General features: G+C 48.3%; 9 protein-coding genes across 9 annotated transcripts; 6 read left to right on the forward strand and 3 right to left on the reverse strand.

Moving 5' to 3' along the window:
• Window positions 1-1,162: 1,162 nt before the first annotated feature.
• Window positions 1,163-3,448, forward strand: BC939DRAFT_451931 (ribonuclease CAF1). The gene is made up of 5 exons (XM_051555735.1): window positions 1,163-1,772; window positions 1,867-2,099; window positions 2,201-2,513; window positions 2,630-3,218; window positions 3,374-3,448. Exons 1-4 carry the CDS (start codon window positions 1,407-1,409, stop codon window positions 3,146-3,148), a joined length of 1,431 nt encoding a protein of 476 aa, XP_051412165.1. The 5' UTR covers window positions 1,163-1,406; the 3' UTR covers window positions 3,149-3,218; window positions 3,374-3,448.
• Window positions 3,247-3,714, forward strand: BC939DRAFT_451940 (uncharacterized protein). The gene is made up of 2 exons (XM_051555736.1): window positions 3,247-3,394; window positions 3,502-3,714. Exons 1-2 carry the CDS (start codon window positions 3,299-3,301, stop codon window positions 3,640-3,642), a joined length of 237 nt encoding a protein of 78 aa, XP_051412166.1. The 5' UTR covers window positions 3,247-3,298; the 3' UTR covers window positions 3,643-3,714.
• On the reverse strand, window positions 3,715-5,679 carry BC939DRAFT_451944 (putative zinc finger in N-recognin-domain-containing protein). Its single transcript, XM_051555737.1, has 6 exons — window positions 5,521-5,679; window positions 5,377-5,412; window positions 5,006-5,277; window positions 4,820-4,913; window positions 3,902-4,720; window positions 3,715-3,821 (listed from the first exon to the last, which is right to left on the reverse strand). Exons 1-6 carry the CDS (start codon window positions 5,581-5,583, stop codon window positions 3,771-3,773), a joined length of 1,335 nt encoding a protein of 444 aa, XP_051412167.1. The 5' UTR covers window positions 5,584-5,679; the 3' UTR covers window positions 3,715-3,770.
• A 195-nt stretch (window positions 5,680-5,874) lies between these two features.
• Window positions 5,875-8,427, reverse strand: BC939DRAFT_165100 (WD40-repeat-containing domain protein). The gene is made up of 7 exons (XM_051550315.1): window positions 8,273-8,427; window positions 8,122-8,181; window positions 7,980-8,032; window positions 7,714-7,874; window positions 7,564-7,627; window positions 6,107-7,477; window positions 5,875-6,005 (listed from the first exon to the last, which is right to left on the reverse strand). Exons 1-7 carry the CDS (start codon window positions 8,295-8,297, stop codon window positions 5,934-5,936), a joined length of 1,806 nt encoding a protein of 601 aa, XP_051412168.1. The 5' UTR covers window positions 8,298-8,427; the 3' UTR covers window positions 5,875-5,933.
• On the forward strand, window positions 8,161-9,504 carry BC939DRAFT_451947 (HotDog domain-containing protein). Its single transcript, XM_051555738.1, has one exon. It carries the CDS (start codon window positions 8,535-8,537, stop codon window positions 9,264-9,266), a length of 732 nt encoding a protein of 243 aa, XP_051412169.1. The 5' UTR covers window positions 8,161-8,534; the 3' UTR covers window positions 9,267-9,504.
• Window positions 9,505-10,299: 795 nt separating this feature from the next.
• BC939DRAFT_529049 (uncharacterized protein) lies at window positions 10,300-12,092 on the forward strand (the record flags this gene model as incomplete). The annotated part of the gene is made up of 3 exons (XM_051561490.1): window positions 10,300-11,746; window positions 11,839-11,882; window positions 11,998-12,092. Exons 1-3 carry the CDS (start codon window positions 10,410-10,412, stop codon window positions 12,090-12,092), a joined length of 1,476 nt encoding a protein of 491 aa, XP_051412170.1. The 5' UTR covers window positions 10,300-10,409.
• An 85-nt stretch (window positions 12,093-12,177) lies between these two features.
• BC939DRAFT_451949 (uncharacterized protein) lies at window positions 12,178-14,969 on the reverse strand. The gene is made up of 5 exons (XM_051555739.1): window positions 14,714-14,969; window positions 14,513-14,611; window positions 13,437-14,397; window positions 12,717-13,326; window positions 12,178-12,621 (listed from the first exon to the last, which is right to left on the reverse strand). Exons 1-5 carry the CDS (start codon window positions 14,835-14,837, stop codon window positions 12,322-12,324), a joined length of 2,094 nt encoding a protein of 697 aa, XP_051412171.1. The 5' UTR covers window positions 14,838-14,969; the 3' UTR covers window positions 12,178-12,321.
• Window positions 14,970-15,112: 143 nt separating this feature from the next.
• BC939DRAFT_451953 (uncharacterized protein) lies at window positions 15,113-17,583 on the forward strand. Its single transcript, XM_051555740.1, has 4 exons — window positions 15,113-15,210; window positions 15,687-16,064; window positions 16,549-16,607; window positions 16,697-17,583. The coding sequence occupies exons 1-4, from the start codon at window positions 15,141-15,143 to the stop codon at window positions 17,525-17,527; spliced, it is 1,338 nt and encodes a 445-aa protein (XP_051412172.1). The 5' UTR covers window positions 15,113-15,140; the 3' UTR covers window positions 17,528-17,583.
• A 2-nt stretch (window positions 17,584-17,585) lies between these two features.
• BC939DRAFT_451957 (uncharacterized protein) lies at window positions 17,586-19,595 on the forward strand. The gene is made up of 3 exons (XM_051555741.1): window positions 17,586-18,162; window positions 18,454-18,512; window positions 18,709-19,595. Exons 1-3 carry the CDS (start codon window positions 17,835-17,837, stop codon window positions 19,537-19,539), a joined length of 1,218 nt encoding a protein of 405 aa, XP_051412173.1. The 5' UTR covers window positions 17,586-17,834; the 3' UTR covers window positions 19,540-19,595.
• Window position 19,596: the final 1 nt, after the last annotated feature.

A 19,596-nucleotide genomic window follows, 5' to 3' on the forward strand; every position in this document is an offset into this window, starting at 1 on the left:
TGGGTCTTACTTTCAAAATATCCAGTGGGTAATGGCCGTCCAACGATGAGATACTCATTCCACGAATCCTCCTCCAAATAATCACGAACACGCAGCTTCCTCCGCGACGTTTCTTTCGTACTTGGTGATCCGGTCGTGGGGGTAGTAGCAGTCGAGAGTGTGCTCTGGCCAAGGTCGTAATTTAGAGAACTTCTCCTCCGTTCCGGAACGCATTTGAGGTCAAACAATGTAACGAGTTCCGCCACAAGGACTCGCCGCGAATGACCCAGTTTTTGGTGCACGGAGGCCCATCGCTCCTTGATGCGGCTGATCGAGTTGGCAATCGCAGGCGACCCATTCATTTTTGAGACTTGAAATCGAGCCATGGACAACTTGAGCGTCTCTTTTCGTTGATTCAATGCTGTCCGTAGCCGTGTAAGGTTCTGGCGATCTATATAATACGCAAAACAGCCCTGGTTAAACAGGGATTCCATCGATTCCATTGTCAAACATAGTTCTGTTACCACAGTATAACATACCTTGTTCAAGTTCAGCCTGTAATAATTTGCGCTCCATGGCGATGGCAGCGGCGTGCTCGGAAGCCAGGGCCCGCTGTGCAAGGCACATCTGATATCGCTTGATCCTTGGGCTAAGCACCTGGCTCGCCTGTGCGGCAAGTTGGTCTCTCTCCATGGTAATCCCCTTTAGGATGTCCCAATGTTGACGCAAGCTAGTGATAACACAAACAGTTCAAGTCAACATGCTAGGAAAAGGTATGATGCCTGAAGGATCATGGCAGCGTATCCCTTGGATGATATTCGTACATACTAGGAGCGGACACACTGCACACAGGTGTACGAGGTTGAGCCTTGCAGATGGCAGATACCACACCGCACCGTGTCAGTGGCAGCCGTACTTCGTTCCTCCATTGAGTAAAGTGTATACGAGTTTTTACAAGGGTTCGTATGGTTATTGTTATTGAAATAATGAGAGAAGAAGTACGTGTGTGTGCGTGTATGTATGTAGGTTGCGAGGGGCAAATGAGGCAAAGGTACTAGAAAGAAAGAGAGAGGAGAGTAAAGAGAGGTGAGAACGAGAAGAAGAATGCGGTCTCGTGATCAACATGGCATGAACGCTCGTTAAGCAGAGGGAGCTGATTTGGATGCCTTCCGTCCTTGCCGCCTCCACTTTCTACATCGACTGCCAAGCCGTCCTCGCCAAGACAGACAACAATAAAACAATAACAGCAGCGGCAATGCATACCGTGGAACTGTAGACAGGAAATCAATGAACAGAACACATGCACCTCGCTGCGCCGTTGTCAAAGGGGGGTGACTGCAATTGACAACTTTATACTCCCAGCACTCGCTCTTCCTGATCTCTTTATTCGATCACCACGACCGACTCAACCCTGGTCCGACAACAACATGCACGTCGCCCAGATTCCACTCCCGACCTACAACCAGGTGACAAAGCACAACCTGGCGCTGATGCAGCCCATGATCATCCAGCTGATCAAGCAGGCCACCTTCATTGCCCTCGACGCAGAGTTCACAGGATTGGGGCCAAAAGTAGCTGCCACGCGGACAGCGGATATCCAGGAGCGATACCAGCATATGTGTGCACTTGCCAAGAGTCATGCGCTGGTCGCATTTGGCCTGTCCATCTTTATCAAGACTGAACCCGCTTCCGAATCCAAAAGTATGGATGGTACTGCGGCAACGGGTGGTGAAGTGAACGATCGAGAACGTGGTTACAAGGTCCACAACTTCAACTTTTCCATGCTGAGCGAGGTAAGCATCGGCTTTACGTTTGGTTGTTTAGTGTCAATGGTATGTTCACAACCATCGCGACATTGACATATATCTTTCTGCATTTTCCTAATAGACGGACTACGCTGTCAGTCCCAGAAGCATGATCTTCCTAGCTGAGAACGGACTGGATCTGAACCAATGGATCATGGAAGGGATACCTTACACAGGAGGTGATCGGCTGGTCAATGAGGGCGGACGTGGCAACCCGAACGGCATCATGAGATCCATCTTCAAGCGCATCATGTCACGGCAGGTCCCAGTCGCGGTGCATAACGGATTTCTGGACCTGGTTTTCCTCTACCATAGGTATGCAAGTATTTCAAGACTGGTCATATTGGCGCAGTATTGTAATGGGTTATAAACTGACCCGTATACCGTCTTGCTTTTATGCATTTGTGTTTGATTAGTTTTTATGCGAGTCTTCCACCAAAGTTGTCGACATTTGTCGCTGATCTCTCAGATATGTTTCCAGGAGGACTATTTGACACAAAGTATGTTTCCGACTACATGACGAGGGAACGGTCGAGCTTTTTGGCATATCTTTTCCGAAAGTATGAGAGAGACGATAGCCGCGCAAGGGAAGAGACAGACCCATCATCAACGCAGGTTTACTCGACATTTCACATTCAACCGCGACTCGGATTACCGGCGATCCAGCAAAAGCCCATTTCAGAGACATCATCGAGCGACCCCCAACTCGCGTATTGTGAGGACTATGCTGTAAGCGGTTCGCCTCTATTATATTTGCCACGTAGGATTTCTGATCTACTATTGCGTGGACCTTGAGACGTGTTTAGTATTCTAACGATCTATATGGCTTTCTGTACCGCGTATAGTTTCATGGAGTATGCAAAAAGAACATGTGGTGTGGGAAATCGCATGATCTGGATCTCATTCTGGATGCGGAGGAACAGCGGCGGGATTCCAAAAGAAGGAAGACGCAAAAGAGAAGTCAAGATGCGCAGGACGCAGAAAAGGTCGCGGAACCAGGCAATGCTCAAAACAATGTCTCCGATAACGTCTCAGAAACAAAAATGCCTACGCCATCATTGTCAACTGAAGAAACGACGGAGCTGTCAATGCAATCGAGTGTGGGAACAACCAAGGCAACTGCGAGGGCAGCGAAGGCGCCTGAGAATGTGGTCCAACCTGGCGAAAAGTTTCATTCTGCTTACTTTGACGCCTTCATGACCGGAACGATTTTTTCTCACCAGCTGAACCAGCACACGCCCGAGGAGGTCGAATCGCAGGCCAAAAATAAGGTCTATCTCATCGGTAAGAGTATTCCGCTTATTATCGAGAAGAGTGCCTTTGCAAAGTTTAGCCTTGAACACGAACGCTCGCGAGCATTATGATCCGCGTGCTAAATAAATGAGAGCAGTCCCGCCTCCGCATTGTTTCCCGGGCCGTATAAAAAACTGATCTCTTTGAATCGCCCACCAGTTAAAGCATCAGCATCTCCATCTTTCACATCGCCTCATCAACCCCATCACAGCACTCGCGCCATGTCCACAAAAGCAAAAATGACCCTGGGTATCACCACCCTCTGCACTATCGCCACAGTATACGGAGTTCATTACCAGCAAATGTCTGAGAAAGAGGTACCCTGCCCTTGACACGGTTTTGGCTTGATTAGGTTCTGGGTATCCGACCGCTGGAAACGAATAAGAACATCAAAATTGACATATCCATGAATCTCCAATGATAGACAATGCGCATGGGTATTACCAAGGACGAGGAAAGGATGGCAAAAAAGAAGCGCCAGGACGATAATGTGATCGAGCTCGCCGTCCAGCAGGAGCTGCAGCGAAGAATGTTGGAGGAACAGACAATCCGGAAAGAAGCGTAGCAAAGCGCCATTACACATTAAAAATGAGCGCTGCACGGACATATTTTTACTTGAACCATAAAACGGATTTACAGTGCATTTGACGACTTTTATTAGATAGCAATAGGCGATGAGGCGATATTGTTTTTTTAGAAGAAGTTGGGTTTACTGCCTTGCGATGATCGTCGCTCCATCTTTGCCTATATGAATATAAGAAGAGGAAAGTCAGTTGAATTCATCATGCACCACCCAGCCGAGAATTGACGAAAAAAAACCGTACCGTGAAAAAGGCCTGGATATCATCCGCGGTGACAGTCTTGCCCTGTTCAGAGAACGGCATCAGGAAGCTGCGGATCTCGTCCCTCATTTTACTGTATGCCAGCATACCGTCCATCATCTTAACGCGGTCCATCTCGTTCAGCTTTTTCATGCCGCTCTCCAAAATTGATGTTTCTGCATCATCGTCCTCCTCGTCCTCGTACACGGGCTCTTCACCCAGGATGAACTGGACGTTTCCCTTGGTGTACATAGCCATGCACGCAACGCACTGGCAGAGGAGTTCTCGCCAGCCCTCTGTGGCAAAGAGATTCATCTCCTGGTCTGAATAGGCGTCCTCAGGCTGGTTCTCCAGTTTGCACGTCCCCGCCTCCATTTTGATTCGTTTGTTCTGGCTTGACGAACTACCCGCATCATGCTCCTCCGCAGCATCCTCAACAGTCGTCTCCAGCGAGCGCTTCACATGGCTGACGGTTTGCAATTCCTGAGTTTGCTCCGATAAATCTGAAATGACTGTAGCCGTTGCCGTCGTCGTCGTGGCTGTCGTCGTTACTGAGGCTGTAGTGGTCATTTCGATCGAAACGACATCAACTTCCTGCTCCTTAATCTCCTCGTTCTTTTCATCCTTCTTGTCAATTTCCTTGCCTTTGCTGTCTTTGCTAGTCTTCTTGGAACAGTCGACCATTACAACCGATTTTGATGCGCTACCCTTTTCGGACAGTCCGATCATGAATAGCGGGTGCTGCGCATATTTACGGAGAAACGGATGGGCTCGGGTGCAAGTCCTACAGATAAAGTCGTCAAAGTCGTCGCCATGAGGCGTCTAACAAAGTCAAGAGACAAAGCCATATTGTCAGCCATCTGTAGCACCATGGCAATAACATTGGTGTCTTTGCGGTAACGCTCATTAAGGTCCACGTACAATTCCAATACATGTATCGTGGAACCAGTCCTCGCAGACAACGCACTGTAACATAGTGCTCTCCTCCTTTGTGGGGTCGTACTGAATATCGCACCTACCGTATTGCATAGCAGTTAGAACCATATATCATTAAGCACTATTTTTTTTTTGTTGCCAGCAGAAAATAAAGTAGATGGAGTATCATACCAACAGAATCTACCCAGATAGTTGTGATTGTACACGTTTAGTTCGTTGACAGATCCCTCGGGTTTCGGGTCCAGCTTGCACTTGGTCTCCCTAAACTTTTTCGTGCCGCAGTCGCATCGAAAGTGTCTTTTCGTAAAAAGCTCCACAAGGTTGTGCTCTCCATGACATGAGATACTGCAGGAGTAACAGAATCCAGCTTCTTCGGAGGGGTTGGGATTGCAGGTTAGGCACGAGTACACAGGTTGGCGAATGTAACCCATGCTGTTTGAGCACTGTGCTGACAAGGAATGTCAATGAAAAGAATAATCAGCAAATTTGCAGCCATTTCCCAAAAGTGCGAATCCTTTGAAAGAGGTAGTGCCCATGCTTACAATGTCAAACTTCTTGGGGAACAGCTCTCGGGCTTCCTAAAGTGATGAGCGAAACAGGGTGGCAATGCAGTAGCAGGTCATTGGTCCAGTCAAGACTCGATCAACATCTTGCTCAGCAATCACCATAGTGGACAAGAGGCATACCTTCTCTAGTCGTTCCTGCTCCGCAATGTACTCTGAGACGGTGATGGTTTCCTGGTCAGCCATGGTGATGTCAGAGTGTGAAAGGAAACAAGCAGCAGCAGCAGAGAAACAGCGCCGTCAAATGTATTTATTTATCCTCGCGTCTTTAACGGACGCGGTATCAAACCTTATCTCGCGTGATAAAACACGTCGTGGAGGGAAAGAGCCCTGCTGATGCATCCATGTGGTGTACCAGCAGGATGTGTGTGCGCCTTATCTCCTCTTACAGCTGTGTCCAAGGTCAATGAATGCACTCCATTATCGCTTTAAGAATAGGCATCCAGAGCTGTAAAGAGTAATCTTTTTGTTATTCGTTTTCAATTGCAAATAGTTTATTGTACGCCAGAATGAAGGCAGCGTGGTGCTTCGCCCAATTAAAGTGAACCCATCTCCCTTTGTGTCTCATAGTAAAATGGCATAAAATTAATCTTGCCGGATTCCCATGCCTATGTGCAAATGGAAAATGAAGAGATGGGTATTCATCAGCATAATGATCAGTGCACAGGTCGCTCTCAAGGCCATCCAGAGCCATGCCAATGTTCCTTACCATCGAAAGCAATGACGTGCCGTTGGAATGCCTCGCAAAGGTTATAGAAGTTGTCTTGGGCTCCCGCCCATCGTGTTCGTCATCATCATCATCTGACTGTTGACTCTCCCATCCTGGTCCCTGAATGAATCCGGTTGGCATGAAAATATCCAGATCTTTCAACAAGGACCCAGTCGGTTTCACAAGTACGACGCCTAACAACTCCGTATCCCTGAATCTGACAACTAATCGCTCTCCATTTGCGTCTATGGCCATTTCTTCAACCGGACCAAATTCCTCAAGCTCTTCTAGTCTCCGGCCCCCAAACCTCTTCCAAAATATGTCTCTTAGCCCTATTTGGTCTCCATCTTTGTCCTCGCTTCGCATGGCGCTCTTGTACGCCTCGATATCAGCATACCGCAGTGACATTTTGACAAAGTTCAAGGGAATCGATGTCAATGCACCCGCTCGCTTCTCGAAATGAGCTGCCCGGATAAGGTCATCGCCTTGCAGCGAGTAAATTAGGTTGTAGCCATCAGGTGTCCAACACGCAGACTGAACTACGCCCTTCATGTCCTTGATATCGACATACTCCCACGTAGCTGTGCAGTATACGCGTGCCACCTCTGACAGATATCCAACCAGTAGGTACTGCCCACAGGGCGACCAGCTAAGGCAGCTGACAGTAGGGCCAAAGTGACCCTTTTCGTGTGTGGGTCGAATGTTTTCGTGCAGGTTTGGTGATGTCGCAGATCTGATTGCCTTCTTGACGTTGGACACGGTCTCCATCAGGGATTCGAAGCTCCGGACAAATCGAGGTGGAGATGGTCGCATGTTTAATCTTAGCTCCGTCAGTGCCTTGGTCGTCCCGTCGCGAATGTAAACCGTTGATGAATGAGCCGATCCGACAGCCAAGAGCTCCCCACGAGGATTCCACGCCATATAATCCACTCCTCTGAGATCCTCAAAGAGATTTAGTCCGATCCACGCAGTGTCTCGTCCATGATTTGTTGCTCTGGAGGGCGTGCTGTACACCTCGCTTATCAGCTCGGAAGGACGATCTTTCAAAGGGTTGGGTTCTGTCAACGCAGCCTCTGTACCTGATGGAGCATGATCCCTAAAGACGTGCCAGAGTGCCACACCCTCTGCACAGCCGACTGCTAAAACGACTCCTGACGTGGGCTTCCACTCTAGACTCATGACTTTAGACTGTGCTGGATGAGACAGGCCACAAGAGTACCACGCTTCGACAGAAAGGTCGTACACCCAGACAGAGTTGTTCCAGAGCGCAATGGCGAGCAAAGGTTGATATGGGTGCCAAGCAATTTTGCGGATCAATAGTTTGGCGAGTTTATCGTGACGGACAATGGTGCCGTATGATCCTGCAAGGCTCTAGAGTGCCCAGTTACGAAAGCGCGTCAATTTAGGACTCAGTACGGCGTTAGCGAAGCTGAGGAATCGATAGTCATTTGCCTTACATTGTAAACATCCCAGGCTTTCTTCCATAGTGCTCCTGCAGTATCTGCAATCGCATCCAGGTCCCTATTGGAAAGAAAAAAGAGAAGTGATCAGCTGGTTGCGAATATCTATGGTTGCGTTTGGAGTGCGAGGCTGTGCGGAATCCTAACCATTGCTTTGAGAGTTCTTCGATCCTGTCTAAAATTGGCTGCGGAATAAGGCCCGTCGACTTGGCATCATCCAGAAGCTCCTCTACTGCTGCATTGGTCTTGTGGTGATGCGGTATATGGGTGTTTCTGGAAGGCAGTGTCAAGGCGGCATTCAACTCTGCCTAAAAACCGTATATTTAAAGAAGCAGGTCAGCAACTGCCAGAGTCTAATCCGACGATGTCCATCGCGTTCCATTTTCTAGAGAATACAATCTAATCGGGCTTACATGCTTCTTGATGAAGCTTCTTAGTGCTGGATCTTGTGGTCCAGAGATGTGAACTGTTGATTGTATGTGATAGAAAGGACGATTAGCCATTGGGTATGCAGATACCTGCTCAAGCAATAGTCCAAATGCATGTCCGACATACCTAGTGTAGCATTAGATTCACCAACAGTAACATATCCTTTTGGAGGTAGACTGAGCGCATCTATATCGATTCCAGGCAGGCAATTGTCAGTCAACTTTTGTCGTCCATCGTTGCTGAGCAAAAGCGAGGAGATCAGGCAGTCGAAACTGACCTGTGTAGTCTATGGTCTGGTGCATGCTGTTGGATCGATCCTGTGTCGTCGTTTTGTCAGCTTATTCTTGTCTGGTGAGAAGACGATGTCGAGTTCTTTGGATCGATCTTTGTCCGCCAGAATGTGGCGTGGCTTTTTTATAGGACCATGCACTGCACCTGGACCCGTTTACCCCTGAAACATGGCTCCCCTCCCTCATTTAGACCGAACCTCATTCCTCTGGAAGCATCATTAACCAATTCACTGCGAACACACTCCCACCATGCCGCCTATCCATCGCATAGCCCAGGTTTCTGCCCACCTTCTCAAGACCACTACGACGAAATATCACGCAACAGCAGCACAGTTCACGTCCTCCGTGACACGCAACTACACTTCGTCTTCGGCTTCTGCTCCATACAAGGTCACTAAAAAAGATCGCGCCTTCTACCCCTACGCCCTCGACATCCAATCGCGCTGGGCCGATAACGATCAGTACGGCCACCTCAACAATGCACACTACTACTCTCTCTTCGATACCGTCATCAACACCTTCCTGATCCAAGAAGCCGGCCTAGATCCACATAATGATATCCAGGGCAATGCCATTGGCGTCGTGGCAGAGTCAGGGTGCCAATATTTCAACTCCATTTCGTTTCCGGACATGATCGAGGCCCGTTTGGCGGTCATCAAGCTTGGCCGGTCCAGTGTCGTATACCAGGTTGGTATTTTTAAGAAATTGTCGGCTGACCATGCTCATAGTGTTCCACAGGCTGCCACGCGTCCAGGCTCGTCTCCATCGTCGGCGGGTGTGTTTTCAAAGGCGGCAACAGCCATCTCGCAACCTGAGGATGAGGCGAATGTCCGCGCGGTGTTCCATCCATCGCAAATCCAGGGTGATGTTGCAGCTACAGGACATTTCTGTCACGTCTTTGTGGACAAGATTAGTCGGCGACCCGTCCCCATCCCTAAGGAGATTAGGGCAGGACTCGAGTTGCTGCAAGTCGTAGCATAAGCACGCCCATAGTTGAGAGATTTCAATCTATTTGCAGTAAGGAAGTTTCATGAACTAGGCGTTCAATGCGGAAATGGATATCCTCATTGCTTCACAATGATAATTTAGTCCCTCGGCCTCTCATTCATCTAACACCAGCTAATGGTGGCATTTTCGATCAATCGGCCTGTACCCCGCACTCTGTTCTTCAAATAATTAGTTCTCGATTATCCTTTCAATAAACATTGTTTTATCAAAACAAAGTGGAGGAACGGATAAGTGGAGGTACTTGAGCTACTTTTGTGATATTCCCATGGGGGGTTTGGCGCGTGATAATTCGAAGAAGTGGTGAATTTGGGGGTTGTCACTTTCGACAGAACTTCTAGCGGCAGCCAGCCACGTGGAGGCGAACATGAGGCGATGTGGAGACAATTGGCATTGAACTCGGTAGCTTTTTTTATGAACAAACCTGAGTGCCATGGTATCTAGAGCAAAGCCATCTGTATATTTTATCATCCATTCATCTATCTGTCGCTCAATCTTGACAAGTCTTCTTGCCTTGAAGTCGATAAGGGCCACCATTTTGGCGGGCTTAGTTTTCCTCGTGCCCCCCCTCCCCTCTTTTGCACATGCAACCTGCAATTGTGGAGATCCCTTTCATATTCCCACCTCCTCATCGTTTTACCCCACTTTTTCTTGTTTCGCTGCACTGCCATTCTGGGTTAACGACACGATCATTTTGACCTTCCCCCTCCTCCACTGCATCATCAAGGGAGTCCAAGTATAGCCCATCGCTCAACCATTCGCGTAGAGGAATGTTCTTCTGCAAGGTACTATTGGTTCGCTGGCAACAAGATGTTCAGATCTGTGGATGAGAGCCAGCTGGACCGTGTGTTCACCTCCGGAGCAAAAAAAAAAAAGAAAAAAAAAAGCTTTGTAACACACAAACGCAACAACATGTGCTTGCAACAAAGTCTTCAATCTTCTTTGTAGCACCAAACAGGCAACCTTCAGTTTCTTCTTTGTTTCTGACGTTCATCATCTTTCTTCAGCCCTTTCACCCTTTTCATTCCCTCTTGGCGCTTGCTGCTTTATTCTGACCTTTTACCGTTCGCCTTCCCAGCCAACAAAGAACAGATCGATCCTCAGCAGCAACGTGTCAAAATGCAGACCTCACAGACACCCTTCGTACCGGATCTCGATTTAAGCCCGCCAACAAGCTGGTCAAAGCCCGCGAGCGCACTCGGTCTCTCGAACTCATTGAACAACCTATCACAGACACAGCAAGTCCAGCGACTGCAGCAACAAATCGAACGGCACCGACAGCTGCAGCGTAATACACTACATGGGTACAGTTCTACTAAGATGATCAACGCCCATGACGGAAATCGAGATAGTAATACCGATCCATCAACCCAGGATTCTGAGCAGCTAAGGCACCATGGGGGGACATCCATACCCTGCCAAGGTGCCAGTGAGCCAAGTCACTGGGACTCTCAACACAGGCATTCGTTCCATCCCGGTAAAGTTGGTTCTGCTAGCGGAGGAGATGTACAGCACATCAACGTCCAAAATATGGACGGTGACAGCGATATGAGCGGCGATGACCGAGACGGTCAGACGAGCCACGAGGATCTGGAACGGAGAAGTAATAGTAGTCGAGGAAGCAGCTATAGCGACAACAAAGGGTTTTACATCAACAGAACGTCGCCCAACAACCATATCTTTCATCACCACCGGAGCCCGTCGAGCCTACACAACACTCATGGCTTTGGGGGTCTCCAGGGGTTCACGCCCATTAGCCCCGGACCCTCTATCTCAGCATCCTCGTATGGCTCTTTTACTTCAGATGGGAATAGCTTTAGTGCCCCGGTGTTCTCGTCTGGACTGCTGGCTCACCACAAACAGGGTGTGGGGCATCATTACGACGGACAGAGTCTTCCATACCAGGGCAATCATCATGCCGGCCTTACTGGTAGTGGCGGTGTGGGCCGCGTCGAATCCATGCCGCTCCACCCACAGAGTCTTCCTGCGATCTTTCAGAATCAGGCCATGACTACCAGCACATTCGTTCCTGGCGGACAGAACGATAGCAGTAGCAACAGTAACGGCAATGGAGTTTCCTTGAGCACGTTCACATCAGCACTTGGGCAGCAGCTTCAACTTGAGCGCTTACAGCAGCAGCAGCAACAGCAGCAACAGCAGGATCAGCAGCAACAGCAGCAGCAACCATCCACTCCACAGGACGAAGGTTCCCTGCATCGCCCAGGCACCATGACAAAACCGATTCTTCCACCGGCTCCACGTTCTCTACCCGCGCGTCCACCACAGGCAAGCGCTCCTCGACGATATCTGGGTCGTCAGGCACGTAAGCCCATCATCAAAACTATCGTCACTGAGACTGCCACACCAGAACGTCGCATGGCGCATATTTTCTCGGAGCAGAAGCGGCGCGAGAAGATCAATGATGGATTCGAGGAGCTCAGGAGCGTCATTCCTGAGTAGGTCGCTTTTTCTTTATTTTCTAATGATTGTTGTGCATTTCGAGACCCTCTTACTCACTCGTATGGTTTCCACATTGTGCTGTATCCAGCTGCGCGGACAACACGGATACCAAGGCGACAATTTTGAGAAAAGGTAACTGCAGGGATCACATCCTTTGAAAACTCTGAAAACTAGACCAGGTCGCGTTCGAAAAAAAATAATTGTTCATTGACGATCGTAAACTTTCTCTTTGCCACCCAAATTTTAGCCGTCGATCGCATCCTGGAGTTGGAAAGAGAAATTCGCAGACACGTCGACCTGTACAACAATGCTCGAGATAGCCACGACGAGAAGGATGACTAATCCAGTTTCAATGTATACTATTCAAACAGCCGCTCTGTTATTTGCACACGCACCTTTTTTAAGCAGATTATAGAATGAAACCAAGTGATTAACATGGCGTTGGTTTACTGTGTGTTCAACATGCTCAAAGGAAATCAAAAAAATGCAATGTAATACGAATGATGACAACAAACACGAAAAAAGGATGCGAATGGATGGTGGTATGAAGCTATGAAACCGAAGTATGGATCTAGAGATTGCGGATAGTGTTGCGTCCTGCACTCCTCCTTTCCCTGTGCTGTGCTCCGCCGCCGCCGCCTTCGCTGTTTCTTGTTGTTGAATTTGATGATTTGCCACCACGGCCTCCTCGTCCACCCCTGCCACCACGGCCGCCACCACGGCCGCCACCAACCTGGAACGACATTTCCATACCGCCCGAAGTGGAGCGAGAGATTGAGTTGGAACTGTTCTTGTCCCTGGCCACGCGCTCCGCAAATGATCTTTGTGCTTGTGACTTGAGGGTAGGGCCTGAGCTGCTGTTCGCTTGTTGCTATTCACACGATAAATAAAAAAATATATATTTAGATCTGAATGCCAGGATACTGTAAAGTCTTGCATAGTCAGCTTTTGTAGCATATGAGGTACCTTGAGCGCCTCCATCTTGGGAATACGCTTGCGATCCTTGACGCCCGAACGGATGGACGTGATCTGCTCTGACTTCTTCTTGTTGTCCCTTCCAGACTTGTAGCTGCTCACACGAACAAGATCCTCGTCCGAGTCCACGTCGCTGCCATCGCTCTGGCTGGCTCCACTGGCTTCTTCGATCTCGTCCTCGTCCACAATGCGGTAGCTGGGCTTCTTAGTTGATTGCACTGGGTTGAGCAACTTGAATTCGTTGGTTTCTTCGTCCACCTGGAAATCCGGGTTCGTGAACAAATCTGCGAAACGGCTGTCCTTGAGTGCTCCGCCCTCTGATGTTGCAGAGACGTCGACACCGGCCTTGCGACGGGCCTTGGCCTCGTCCGACATCATCTTGGCTGCCAGTAGCTTGTTGACCTTGGGCAGCTTCATAGTCGCACGAATGCGAGAACCAGCCTCCTTGGCCAACTTTTCCTTGGCCTCTCTCTCGCGGTAATCGGTGTATGCGAATGGGTTGGCGATCGCCTTGGCCTTTTCGTACAGTCGTAGATCAATAAAGAATCCATGCATGTATGGCTTCAACACTGCACTTCCGACCAAGTGATCCAGTCCCAACCTATGTGATGAGAAGAAAGACCATTTCCCTTAGTATCGAGCTGAATATATGCAGCATACAGAAAGAATAAAATAGGGGATATCCAGCGTTAAAAAAAAAATAACACGTACGAGGCCAGCTCCTTGCGGGAAACAAACTTATAATCGTCGTAAATGCTTTGGACAGGGTTCTCCTCCAATTCCTCTGTAAGGTTGTCCAGGAAAGAGCACCACTTTGGCGCAGGTCCGAGCGCCGGGATGTAATAGCTCTGCATCTGGATGCCCTCGTTCGCCACAAACATCAGTCCAGAATTGTCAACCACACAGACGTCGTTGATGTCGTTGACAGGCTCGATTGACGTGAAGTTGTTGCCATTCTCCCTGTCCCAAATCTTGATAATTTTGCAATCTGCAGAGACGACCTTGCTGCGACCATCCTCGCCCTGGGTGCCCTCATGGAAGGTCAGACTCTTGATAGGGAATCCATATTGATGGTCTTTAACATAGAGTGGGACGCTGCTGCGAAGATCATACATGAGCACATGTCCTGTAGATGTTCCGACAGCCATCGTCAAACCGTCATCCCTGAACTTCATGGCGGAAATACTCAGGGAGGACGAGAGCACACTCTCGGGCAATGAAGGCGCCAAAATACCGACTCTGCCTCGGACGCGAAGATCCCAAAACTCGACCGTTCCTGCATCTGTTCCACATCCGTAAAGTAAATGTGCAGGGTTAATTTCTCCGCAGTTGACTCCGTTTCCTCCTGTAGGGTCCACGTCCGTGACCAAAGAATTCAGGAATCGGCCTTGCTCCAGATTGATTCGATAGATTTCGTTTGAGGATGCAGTGACGAGAAGATCGCATGAAGGATAGTGGTATGTAAGAGATCGTCCAAGCTTTGGGATCCTGGTCCTGAAGTGGAGGCCGCCCTGGGCCTGGAACTCGATGCTGCGATCAGCCTGTAAGTGAACAGTCTTTGTCCAATCGTCCGACAAGATCTGAAAGTCGACATTCTCGGCATCGGTGTGGCGATCGAATTTCATGGACATCTCAGCATACTCGTATACTCTCATCTGAGGTTTGTATACACCTAGAGATGGTACGAATCGAATAGATAAACGGTCAGATCGAAGCGGTCAAAAGACAGACACGCATGGCCACTTATTGCTTTCATGTCGGCTTCCATGTTGCTATTGAAAACTTGCCTGTTGCCATAACGTATTTTCCATCGCGAGTAGTCCTGATCTTGAGGGATGCTTCTGGGAACTCGAAATCCTGGATCAACTCAATACGGTGTCTCCATTCTATTAGGGTGAATATGAGACGAAAAAGTGATTGAATAAGTCAAAGTTTTTCTCAAAGCTGCTCTTTAAGAGAAAAATACTACAGGGCAAAAGAAATCGTACCAAGGTCGTTCTTGAGCGCCTTTTTGTTGCGTCTTGCGAGCCAGTCGGGTATGGACCGCGAGCCCTTCGAGCCCGAGACGGTGTAAATCTTGACATTGTTTGCGTTCTGAACTTTTAAAGACATGGTGACGATTCAGAAGCCTTCCAGAAACAACGAGTGTGAGTGAAATATGTATGTGTTAGAGAGAAGGAGGGAGTGAGTTGAAGGGTCGTAAGGTAGGCGAAGTGAAGTCGTTATATCTGGTCTGTACGAGCTTTAGGGCCTGACTTTTAGCAGCTTAAAAAAAAAAAATGCCAAAATGAAAACAGATGTGACTGTAACTAGCACGTGCCAGGTGGATTGAGGCCAGCAAAAAATAGTCGTTGAACGCGCACAGCATTATTTTTTGTGCGGGGATCCTCCGATCCGGAGCGGCCCCCAAGTCCCATGCCACTTGTCATGGGTATCAGATACCTCACTTACCATGGATATCAGAGATCCACTGTTCTTTTTACATGTGCGTTTTTGCTATCAAGGGGAAGCTGAAAGCATACAGCAACGCATCCTTTCTCTTTTCTAGGGCAACGGTTGATAGAGCTGCTTGTATTCATTTATCTAGAAACACTTTGAGCTCCCTGAGGCAGCGTTTATTCAGAAAAAGGCCCCCTATCTTTTGGCGGGAAAAGGGCAAATTCGCAGTGTATAGCTTATAGTAAAAGATCGAAATTGAATGTGCAGGAACGTGTAGTTGAACGACACCGACTCTCTTTACGCTGCAACTTCCGCTCGGCTATGAGTTGCTTGACTCATCCCTTTCCTCTTGCGCCTCATCAGCCTCCGTAACACATCGTCATTGCCTTCCATCTCATCACACAACCACTCCTTCATCTCTCCCTGTCTCATTCTCTCTCTTTCTCTAACCCTTGTCTACATCTTCACCCTCTTAACCGTTTTTTTTTTTTTTTTTTTTTTTTTTTTAACAAAAATATATAGTAATAATAATCAGAAAGGGCTTCTTCTGCTCGTTACCTCCTCTCCTCTCCTCAATGTCCCAGGCAAACTACATTTCTTTTCATGACTTGAGCCCAGAGGGCCGCTTCCTCTGGCTGTCAAGTTCAGTCTATGATGTCCTAGGCTATACGCCAGAGGAGCTCATCGGACAACCCGTGTATGCAGTTATCAACCCCGAGGACATACCCCTGACCCGAGTGTCGCACAAGGAGAACATCATGAACGACCTCGTTGCTAGCCAGATTCTCGTCCGCTTCAAGCACAAAGATGGGCGACTTGTTCCCTGTATATCCGTCTTCAGTCTCTGCTTCGATTTCATCGTTAATTGCTCTACCTTGGTCGATCCTAATGTCGGCATATGTAAGTGATATCTTCTCGTCTTTCTCGTACTTCCACGTTATTTACTCTGTCTCTTCTTACACGATGCTGGGGACAATGCTTAATTGGATAGAACATTTATGGGTTAGATTCAATTTTCAAAGGAGGGTTAGATCGGATTTTTGTTTAATACATGCAGAGCACGGAGTATGATCCCCACGTTCTCTCTTGCTGTGCGCTGCACAGATGTTGCCCAATGACCCTTCATGGAATAACCACACAGCTGCCACATGGCAGGTTTTTCTCCGCTGCTAGTTACATATGCAGCTGGTATGGTATGGACTGGACTGGATTGAACTAAGGATTATATACAGGGTCTTGATGTTCCCTTGTCTTTTCGCCAACCAATTGCTGGAGCCATCGTCGCTGTTCATTCCTTGGGTTATGGTGCATATATGTGTCGGCATACTAGGTGAGGGAACCTCTTTTGATGAGCACTCTATTAACTGCGTCTACTACATCATAGTTACACAAATACGAGCACATTCAGCGGCCATGACGCGGCTGGTTGGGTCTAGGAAACAGGTAAAGCCGCGCAAGACTAGTCTTTAATCAGAGCGAATATTCCGATGAACAAATCATTTCTGACCAGTGCAATCTCTGTTATAACCAAGGAATTTGAGAGGATAAAGCGCCATCAAAGAGCGTTTGACGCCAACTCATGGAACTATCAAGGATTGGATCCGGAACCGCGCGCTTGCATGATTTTGAACCGATTCTCGCGGAGTCTGCTAGTCATGTATGCATCTCCAGCGTGTGAGCTGATCTTTCACCTCGATCCGGAACAAATTGTCGGCAAACCGATCTTACTCTTTATCCGAGCAGACGATCTAGGATCGTTCGTCGAACAGGTGGACATGGTCAAGTCGTCCTCAGCAATCACGCATATGAGATTCTGGTTCCAATCCCCGAACTGGCCACAGGAGATCCCATGCGAGGCAATGCTCTTTGGAGCAGTTGATGGCATGGTTGCTGTCCTGAGACGATGTAAACCCTTTATTAGGAAACGGATGGTCGAGAGTACAGAGCAATACAACAGCGCTCGCAAAGCCAATAACCCGGCTTCTTGGTCGTCAAGCAGCTCAAGGTCCTTTTCGTCAACTCCCGGTACATCGATGTCCACCTCGCCTCCAATACATGTCCAAACATTCGACACGTACAATCCGACATACCCTACTCGGAATGCATCCATAGCGTCCATAACTGACCTCAGTCACACTAGGATATCGAAACTTGAATGCGAAAGGACTCGACCGCTTACAGATCTCCCAAACAATGCTCCGAGCTTGGCGCCAGAAACGTCGTCATTACCAGAAGCGTTTATCTTCAAAGAGGTCTATGTGCAGGAGTACGAAGAAAGGGATGATGGCGATTACAGCGACGATGAAAGACGTGTCAAGGAATCTGACATTGGTGAGAAAGAGATAGGAATCGAATTGGCCTGATACGATTTTTTTTTGTATGCGTTCTTCTCAAAATAAAGTGAATTCCTACCCTACCATTTCTGCTTTAAAAACATCATCGCTTTTTGCCTTGCTAAATAAGGTTGTGCAATTACAGCAATTACAGCAAACGGTCACCTTTCCGCAAAAAAAAGGACTTTGGCATCACACACAACATACTTTGTCAGCATCGCTCGTCTCAGCATCGCTTGCCTCAACATCACTTGCCTTAACATCAAACCCTTCAACATACACTCCTCGATATAGGACAGAGCTCAGAATCCTGCCATTGGATCTCGTCCTTCCTGGGATGCATCAACCATATAACTACATCTCACTCCACGACATCAGCCCTGAGGGTCGTTTCGTATGGGTATCCGAGTCCATCTTCGATGTTCTTGGATATACGCCAGAGGAAATCGTAGGGCGGCCTGTGTACGAGTTCATCTACTCAGAAGATATAGCTGCGAGCAAAACAGTTCACAAGGAAAATGTCATGAACGATCTGGTAGCGAGCCAGGTTATTCTTCGATACGTTGGCAAAGATGGCCGTCCGGTGGCCTGCACATCCGTTTTCAGTCTCTGCTACGACTTTGTCGTCAATTGCTCGACCATCGTTGACCCGAATGTCGGCACCTGTAGGTAGCAGTGGTCAAATGTCTTTTTAAATTGCCCCTGGTTTCTTTCAGATCAGTAGAGCGCGGTCAAAAATGATAGGCTCGGCAGCCTTGTTGGCTGTCAGCCATGCAATTGAGAGCCATCATCGGTTGCCTAGTTGCAACTGCCGTCAATAAAATGCAAAGTTCAGTCAGTGGCCCGTTTACATGGGAATGTTTTCGACTAGATGTCAGTCAAAATAGTCAAGCCAGTTGGAAAGTGGCTTCTGATTAATGTTTAGCCGCTGTCATTGATCTCTTGTTTGATAATAGTCAGGCAGTTCAGGGCCCACTCAGTCGCGATGACACGCATTGTAGGATCCAGGAAAGAGGTAAAACATGCTACATATGCAATTTGTTTATTATCGACTCGCACAGGCACCCTTGATAGCCCATCTATCACCATGCCTTCGCTTCACTGTTTACTATCCTCTAAGGCTTCAAACTTGTGTGCGCGGCATGTCAGTTGCCTGCTGCTACTTAAGGAGACCAGTCAGCACTAACGACGTGTTTAATGCCTTAATATAGGAGTTCGAGAGGATAAAGCGCCATCAAAGAGCGTTTGACGCCAACTCATGGAACCATCAAGGATTGGATCCGGAACCGCGCGCTTGTATGATTCTAAACCGATTCTCACGGAGTCTGCTGATCATGTATGCATCTCCGGCGTGCGAGCTGATCTTTCACCTCGATCCGGAACAAATTGTCGGCAAACCGATCTTACTCTTTATCCGAGCAGACGATCTAGGATCGTTCGTCGAACAGGTGGACATGGTCAAGTCGTCCTCAGCAATCACGCATATGAGATTCTGGTTCCAATCCCCGAACTGGCCACAGGAGATCCCATGCGAGGCAATGCTCTTTGGAGCAGTTGATGGCATGGTTGCTGTCCTGAGACGATGTAAACCCTTTATTAGGAAACGGATGGTCGAGAGTACAGAGCAATACAACAGCGCTCGCAAAGCCAATAACCCGGCTTCTTGGTCGTCAAGCAGCTCAAGGTCCTTTTCGTCAACTCCCGGTACATCGATGTCCACCTCGCCTCCAATACATGTCCAAACATTCGACACGTACAATCCGACATACCCTACTCGGAATGCATCCATAGCGTCCATAACTGACCTCAGTCACACTAGGATATCGAAACTTGAATGCGAAAGGACTCGACCGCTTACAGATCTCCCAAACAATGCTCCGAGCTTGGCGCCAGAAACGTCGTCATTACCAGAAGCGTTTATCTTCAAAGAGGTCTATGTGCAGGAGTACGAAGAAAGGGATGATGGCGATTACAGCGACGATGAAAGACGTGTCAAGGAATCTGACATTGGTGAGAAAGAGATAGGAATCGAATTGGCCTGATACGATTTTTTTTTGTATGCGTTCTTCTCAAAATAAAGTGAATTCCTACCCTACCAT

This window comes from Gamsiella multidivaricata (assembly GCF_025024155.1).
Source record: "Gamsiella multidivaricata strain RSA 2152 chromosome Unknown BC939scaffold_33, whole genome shotgun sequence".
Classification (NCBI taxonomy): Eukaryota; Fungi; Mortierellomycota; class Mortierellomycetes; order Mortierellales; family Mortierellaceae; genus Gamsiella; species Gamsiella multidivaricata.

Bases quoted from the DNA above. Each gene is read 5' to 3' on its own strand.
- BC939DRAFT_451957 (XM_051555741.1), top strand. From the start codon at position 17,835: ATGCATCAACCATATAACTACATCTCACTCCACGACATCAGCCCTGAG. The intron at 18,163-18,453 runs GTAGGTAGCAGT...GTTTGATAATAG, and splicing joins TGACCCGAATGTCGGCACCT to TCAGGCAGTTCAGGGCCCAC. The intron at 18,513-18,708 runs GTAAAACATGCT...GCCTTAATATAG, and splicing joins TTGTAGGATCCAGGAAAGAG to GAGTTCGAGAGGATAAAGCG.
- BC939DRAFT_451944 (XM_051555737.1), bottom strand. From the start codon at position 5,583: ATGGCTGACCAGGAAACCATCACCGTCTCAGAGTACATTGCGGAGCAG. The intron at 4,914-5,005 runs GTATGATACTCC...GCAATACGGTAG, and splicing joins TATCTGGGTAGATTCTGTTG to GTGCGATATTCAGTACGACC. The intron at 4,721-4,819 runs GTACGTGGACCT...TGACTTTGTTAG, and splicing joins ACGATACATGTATTGGAATT to ACGCCTCATGGCGACGACTT.
- BC939DRAFT_451949 (XM_051555739.1), bottom strand. From the start codon at position 14,837: ATGTCTTTAAAAGTTCAGAACGCAAACAATGTCAAGATTTACACCGTC. The intron at 14,398-14,512 runs GCAAGTTTTCAA...TACCATCTCTAG, and splicing joins AAAATACGTTATGGCAACAG to GTGTATACAAACCTCAGATG. The intron at 12,622-12,716 runs GTACCTCATATG...TCGTGTGAATAG, and splicing joins CCAAGATGGAGGCGCTCAAG to CAACAAGCGAACAGCAGCTC.
- BC939DRAFT_451953 (XM_051555740.1), top strand. From the start codon at position 15,141: ATGCCACTTGTCATGGGTATCAGATACCTCACTTACCATGGATATCAG. The intron at 16,065-16,548 runs GTAAGTGATATC...ACTACATCATAG, and splicing joins CGATCCTAATGTCGGCATAT to TTACACAAATACGAGCACAT. The intron at 16,608-16,696 runs GTAAAGCCGCGC...GTTATAACCAAG, and splicing joins TGGTTGGGTCTAGGAAACAG to GAATTTGAGAGGATAAAGCG.
- BC939DRAFT_451947 (XM_051555738.1), top strand. From the start codon at position 8,535: ATGCCGCCTATCCATCGCATAGCCCAGGTTTCTGCCCACCTTCTCAAG.
- BC939DRAFT_451940 (XM_051555736.1), top strand. From the start codon at position 3,299: ATGTCCACAAAAGCAAAAATGACCCTGGGTATCACCACCCTCTGCACT. The intron at 3,395-3,501 runs GTACCCTGCCCT...CTCCAATGATAG, and splicing joins AGCAAATGTCTGAGAAAGAG to ACAATGCGCATGGGTATTAC.
- BC939DRAFT_451931 (XM_051555735.1), top strand. From the start codon at position 1,407: ATGCACGTCGCCCAGATTCCACTCCCGACCTACAACCAGGTGACAAAG. The intron at 1,773-1,866 runs GTAAGCATCGGC...TTTTCCTAATAG, and splicing joins ACTTTTCCATGCTGAGCGAG to ACGGACTACGCTGTCAGTCC. The intron at 2,514-2,629 runs GTAAGCGGTTCG...TACCGCGTATAG, and splicing joins CGTATTGTGAGGACTATGCT to TTTCATGGAGTATGCAAAAA.
- BC939DRAFT_165100 (XM_051550315.1), bottom strand. From the start codon at position 8,297: ATGCACCAGACCATAGACTACACAG. The intron at 8,182-8,272 runs GTCAGTTTCGAC...GAATCGATATAG, and splicing joins CCAGACCATAGACTACACAG to ATGCGCTCAGTCTACCTCCA. The intron at 7,875-7,979 runs GTAAGCCCGATT...TACGGTTTTTAG, and splicing joins GAAGCTTCATCAAGAAGCAT to GCAGAGTTGAATGCCGCCTT.